The 6,242-nt window shown below is 38.9% G+C and overlaps 1 protein-coding gene across 1 annotated transcript; it reads right to left on the bottom strand.

The window, feature by feature from the left end:
* Positions 1 to 889: 889 nt before the first annotated feature.
* LOC130722831 (AT-hook motif nuclear-localized protein 20) lies at positions 890 to 3,445 on the bottom strand. Its single transcript, XM_057573677.1, has 2 exons — positions 3,362 to 3,445; positions 890 to 2,251 (listed from the first exon to the last, which is right to left on the bottom strand). The coding sequence occupies exons 1-2, from the start codon at positions 3,443 to 3,445 to the stop codon at positions 1,322 to 1,324; spliced, it is 1,014 nt and encodes a 337-aa protein (XP_057429660.1). The 3' UTR covers positions 890 to 1,321.
* Positions 3,446 to 6,242: the final 2,797 nt, after the last annotated feature.

Raw genomic sequence — 6,242 nt, 5'->3', positions numbered from 1 at the left:
GTTTGAAGAAAAATTCTTTAGAGAAATGCATTGAACTCCCTTTTCATCCTGAAAACCTACAACATTCATGTTTATCTACTCTTTTTACTGAAACATTGACAAATGATACTCATACATATTTGGCTTTAAAAAAAAGTATTTTACAATAATATGTTAGGAAAAAATGAGATTAAGTGGAATAGATAGTAGAATGCAATGAGACCAAACAGAAAGTGAGTCTGAATCCATCAAATTAAAAGTGGACAAAAAAATATGATAATCCTTGAAGAAGGTTGTCTGAAAGGTAGCTGTATTTGCTTTCACTTCTGGATGTACAATGGCTCAAGCAAAGTGCATATTCAAATCAAGTTTAAATTAACAAACCCTAATAATCAGTTTGGTATGACTTAACAAACGAATTTTTAAGTACAGAGAGCTAGGTTTTTTTTTATAGGCCAATGTTAGTTGTTAATTGTTAGTAAATTAGTTCGCAAAATGATACATATGAAACACATGAATCTTTATTCTTTATCCTATATATATTTAAGGCTGTACTGTCTCCCAAACCAACCCTAGAAGTGATTCACTTCCCAGCAGAAAAACAGTTAAGAATGAAAGTACAAGGTGGTGATGTTTAAGAACAAGCTAGCAAATCCAGTGTTTTGAGGTGCAATCTTTGAGGACAAGAATTAATTTCATTCCCAGCTCTTCCCCAGAAAAAAAAAAAAACAGAAACAAAACACAAGCTTCTTCACATCTCGTAAGTCTAATCAATGATCCAATCACATATTAAATAGTCATGAAGAGCATCAGTATAATAATTAATAAAAAAAAATTAAAGAAACTGAAAAGATAAAAAAAATACTAGATCATCATGGACACTACAACTGTTAAACAATTCAGAAATCCATTAAAGAAACGCCCACCGCCATCTTTTTTATTCCAAATTTATAAGCACAGAAGCAAAATAGAAACAAGACACAGAAAGTACTTAATTCATATACCTATACACTGAGATAAACAAATACTAAACATGCTTCCTCTTCTTCTCATGATCATCACATGATGAGTCCTTCACAACTCTATATACTCTAAAAAACCCTGCAGCTCCTTTCTCATTTCCAAATACTCTCTTCCAAACCAGAAAGACAACACATATCATCACAACCTACAGCTACAAGATCTACATTACGGAAACCTTCTATAATGGACTCTGAAGGCAAAATCAAATCTGCAAGAGAGAAGCTTTGATAAGTGGCTGAAGCTTCTGTAAGTTGCTTCTGAGTGTCAGAATTTATTCTGAGAAAAGATGGAAGCTGATCCAAACATGTTATATATTCATTTAGTAAGGTGGCCTAATTCCATGAGACCAAGGAAAAGGTTCATGCCCTCCATTGGACAGCAAATTTGGTGGCAGATTATACAAAGAAGATGGATCTGGCAGTCCTCCAGGCTGCTGCAACTGGGCCCCACCACCACCGCTTCCAATTCCAGGAGGAGAACCTCCAACACCTCCTCCTCCTCCTCCATGAACAGTGCTACCACCACCACCATCATCATCATCCTCCTCAAGGGGCAGTCTCTCATAAGTAGCATTGGCAAAAGTAGCAGCAATCACCATGACAGGTCCAGCAGCAACTAAAGATCCAACAACACTCCCTCCCACAACCTGTCCCTGTCCTCCAGCAAGGTACACTGTGAGTCCTGTGGAGCCTGGAGGAGCAGGTCCAGGAAGAAAAGCCCCAGTTAAGGACAAGATCTCAAACCTTCCATGAAGCGCCACCACAGCTCCCGGCGCCGCAGGCTGACGTAGGGTAACATTGGCCACAGCGCCACTCCCGCTAAGAACGCAAACCCCGCGCTGGCGCCGCCTCGCGAACTGCGCCACGCTCTCAGCAACATCAGCTCCTCCGGCCACCTCCATCACATGGCTCCGAAGAGAATTCGGGCTGTCCCGGGTGACAAAGATGGGCGGTTTTGGCTTGTTCTTTGATCCTGGCGGTCTCCCTCTTTGACGACGGTTTCCAATCTCAACTGCACCTTCTCTCGGTTCATCGCCGGCGTCTCTCTCTTCATCTTCATCATCCCTGATGTTGCTATTTCCCCCTTCGCCATCACCACCGATGCTTCGGCTGCCGCTTCCGTTGATGGAAAGTTTTGGTGAGTTGCCTGAAGGGTCTACCCCAGGCAACCCAACCTGATGACCAGTCCACCAAGGATTAGCCAGGGTTGCTGAAAGATAATGTTTCTTCTTTTTCTTCCTCTTCTTTTTCTAGAGAGAATATGAAGATGATGATGATGACACACAAAAGAACAATTCAATTCAAAAGGCTTGACTGGTAGTGCTATTAGCAGTTAAATTTCTTCTAGCAACTTGCTGCTATAGTAGAAGTAGCAGATTGCTTTAGTCTTCTCCGATTTTCAGAGACAAAGAAAGTCAAACCTTCACATCTCATGATAGTAAGAAAATGAAAGATATTGGGTTCTGGTGTGAGGTATCTATCACCTACGAACATATGAACACACAGTACTCACAGATGCTTGCTCTTTCACTCTCTCGGATGAGAGAGAGAAGGGAAAGGAAAGAGAGGTGCTTAGATGTTAGAGGAGAGGAATTAGATTCATTGACTCAAGGGAATCAAGTAAAGGGTATGTATGATATGAAAGAGAGATTAATTAAAAGAGATGGTTTCATCACAAGATGCAAAAGTAGTCATTGTTAATCTGACGATTACAACTAATGTATAATAAATAAAGCCCATTTGTTTTTTGAAGTACATATATACTCAATTTCAAAAAAAGAAAGTAACTATATACTCACTCCAAAAAAAAATAAATTAAAGCTTAATAAAAGTTGTTCCCAAACAATCAGTCATCAACAGAGATTTACATCTCATTTTGTTTTAATTTCTCATTTTATATCTCTCTAAAAATTAAATAAAGGTGGAATAAAGTCAACAAAATATTTTCTTTTTTAAGGGACTACTGTAAATGTTTTTTTAAAATACTTTATTTACCAAGAGACAATCTGATTTATTTCAAGATTTGATGATTGACCATGATGTTAATGTTGCATAATTCAACACTTTGAATTTTTCAAATCTATGTTCTATTATGGTTATTGAGTAGACTAATAACTATATTACATATTTTAATTAAGTAACTGCCAACTAATTGCTTCAGATTAACTAATGATTTAGACTTTTAGAGTTTAAAATATAAACAAAGTTTTACACTAAGCTTGGTTTTTTTTTTAAAGTACACTAAGCTTGGTTAAACTTTCAAATGTGTTGTTCAAGCTTGACCTTGAAACGGCTTATGATCGGGTGAATTGAAGATTCCTTGAGGCTACACTTCGTGAGTTTGATTTCCCTATACCTACGGTTGGTTTGATCATGCATTGTGTGTCTTCATCTTCTCTATCTATTATTTGGAATGGGGTGAGACACCAACCTTTTAGTGCCATTAGGGGTCTTCGCCAAGGAGATCCTCTTTTACTTTGTTCTTTGTATGGAGCGGCTGACCCATATGATTTAGCATGAGGTGGGCTCTAGGAGGTGGAATCATGTTACCATATCCCAGGGGGACAGGTGTTTCTCATCTTTTCTTTGCTAATGATGTTTTATTGTTTACAAAAGCAGAAGCCTCTCAGATCAGGGTGCTTTAGTCGGTGTTGGAGGAGTTCTGTAATGCTTCTGGCCTTAAGATTAATTTTGCAAAGTCAAAGGCAATGACTTCTTGGTGTGTGGATAATTCTCTAAAAGATAGGATGGTTTCTATAACCAATATTCCTGTCACTAATAATATTGGTAAGTACTTGGGGTTCCTCATTCATCAGAGTCGTGTTAGGAAGTATGATTTTGCTTTTATTGTGGATCATGTCACTTCGAGTCTGGCTTCTTGGAAAGCTAATCTCCTAAACAAACTGGCTCGGCTTACCCTGGCGAAATCTGTGTTGTCTGCTATTCCGGTGTATGTGATGCAATTAAATTGGCTTCCTCAATCTGTTTGTGATCAAATTGAAGTTGTTGTGCGTCGTTTTGTTTGGGGTAATGCCAATGGCAGTAATATCCCGCTAGTGACTTGGGAGACTATTACAAAACCAAAGAAGCATGGTAGCTAGTCTTGGTATCTGTAGTGCTCGCTTGAATAATATTGCATTGTTGGGGAAGAATTTGTGGAGTTTAGTGCAACGACATGATAAGTTCTAGGTCCGTGTGGTTGAGGACCGTTATCTTGCTGATTCTACCATGTTGTCTCATGAGGGGCATGGTGGGTCTTATTTTTGGAAATCTTTATCCATAGCTAAGCAAGTCCTCAAGGGTGGATTTAGTGTGAGATTTAGCAATAGTAACTCCTCTTTCTGGTTTGATAATTGGTCTCTTGGACCCTCTTTGACATTTATGATACATAGCTTACTCTCAAGGATGGTTTTGCATCGGGTTCTTTTAATGTCAATCTGCTGTATATTGTTATCCCTCATGAGTTATTGCAGTTTATGGATAGCTTCCATCATGTTCTGTTCGATGAGGTTACCCCGGACTGTTTGATTTAGTCACACACTGTTAATGAGGATTATTCAGTCAGGAATGATTATCAATGGTTGGTGGTTCGTGATAGTATTTTGCCTGCTATTCCTACCTTCTGGCATGCGTTATGGAAGCTTCAGGTTCCGCATAATATTCAGTTCTTTGCTTGGCAAATTGCTCATAATGCTCTTTCTACCTCTGCTTTTTTATTCCACTGTCACATTGCTACTTCTGGGATTTGTCGTCATTGTGATGCTGCGCCGTAAACGGTTATTCATTGTCTGAGGGATTATCCAGCTTCGATACAGGTCTGGCGCGGGATTGGTTTTGTACTTCCGACTACCTTCTTCACATACCAAAATATTCTGGATGTCCTGCAAAGTTTTGAGGGGTTCAACTTGCTTGTGGTTTTGTCGACGGCTTGGATAATTTGATAAGCTAGATGCATATCTATATTTGCTGGTACAAATGAGCAACCTTTCCAAGTGGTGCGTGGAGCTCGGGCTCTTTGGTTGCTCGTTGCTCAAGTTCTCCATCGTTCAGCTCCTCCTCTGATGGAGCGTTGGGTGAGGTGGATCCCTCCTAGGCCAAGCTTTGTTTCTCTCAGTACCGACGACAACTTTATTGGGATCCCAGGCCCCTATGGTTTCGGGGGCGTTGTGCGTTCAGCGGAGGGTAGTTGGATTTTTGGGCTTGCTGGTTACGTGGGTGTTTGTGACAGCCTTCGTGTGTGGAGCTTTTGGCAATTCTCAGAGGCTTGACTCTATGTTGGGAGCATGGTTATTGGAGAGTCGAGTTATTCACAAACTCCATGCTTGCTCTGGGGATTCTTCTTTCAGATCACCATGTGTTTCATCAGTATGATTGTATTATTAGTAACATTAAGCGTCTTCTTCGGCGGAATTGGGTTGTCCATTGCCATCACTTACTTCGCGAAGGAAATGTTGTTGCCGATTATTTGGCCAAGCATGGAACCTCTACTACGGGCATTTCCTTATTCTGGAGTGCACCTTTGGATGGTGTGTCGTCCTTGTTGCGAGCTGATGCTCTTGGTATTGCCTTCTTGAGGCGCTAGTTTCTTTTTCTGTTTTGCCTTTCTTTGCTCTTTGTATAAAAAAACTAAACTTTGAAAGTGGGTTAGCACGTTTTTCCATACATATTTTCTCACAATCTTAATTTTGTCTCATTACAAAAAGGGCTTTTATGTTCAACACAACTTTAATATAAATACACACTAACCACATGAGTTTGGCGTATACGTAGTAGTTAGATTTAGCACTTCGCCATGCAAGTAAATGGATTCAAATCTCAACTCTTATGAATTGAAAAAACTTTTTAGGCAGTTGTCTATCGCTAAGTAGGCTCTGACCATAGTTAAGAAAAAAAACATTCACACTGAAAGTATAGGAAGGAATTTTTTTTTGAGAAATATAAAAAATGATGTAACAAAATTAAAGTGAGAAACAGAAATAGAAAAAGAGTGAAAATGAAATAGGAGAAAAATAAAGTATAAATTAATGAATAAGAAAGAGTTTTACAACTCATTGTAATAATGAGTTGTCAAAATGACCCATGAGAAAGTTTGGGTTAAATAACCCATCATCCAATCACATTGGAGATAAGGAGTTGGAAATAAATTAATAAATAAAACATAGAAATTTCCAACTCCTTATCTCCAATGTAATTGGATGATGAGTTATTTAATCCAAACTTTCTCATTGTCATTTAGACAAG

The sequence above is a fragment of the Lotus japonicus genome, chromosome 6, assembly GCF_012489685.1.
Source record: "Lotus japonicus ecotype B-129 chromosome 6, LjGifu_v1.2".
Classification (NCBI taxonomy): domain Eukaryota; kingdom Viridiplantae; phylum Streptophyta; class Magnoliopsida; order Fabales; family Fabaceae; genus Lotus; species Lotus japonicus.
Note: the sequence above shows the minus strand (reverse complement) of the source record. Positions and strands in the feature narration are given on the sequence as shown.

Coding starts and splice junctions, on each gene's coding strand:
- LOC130722831 (XM_057573677.1), bottom strand. CDS start 3,445: ATGGCACTAAAAGGTTGGTGTCTCACCCCATTCCAAATAATAGATAGA. Junction 2,252..3,361: donor AATGCATGATCAAACCAACC/GTAGGTATAGGG, acceptor TATTCTCTCTAG/AAAAAGAAGAGGAAGAAAAA.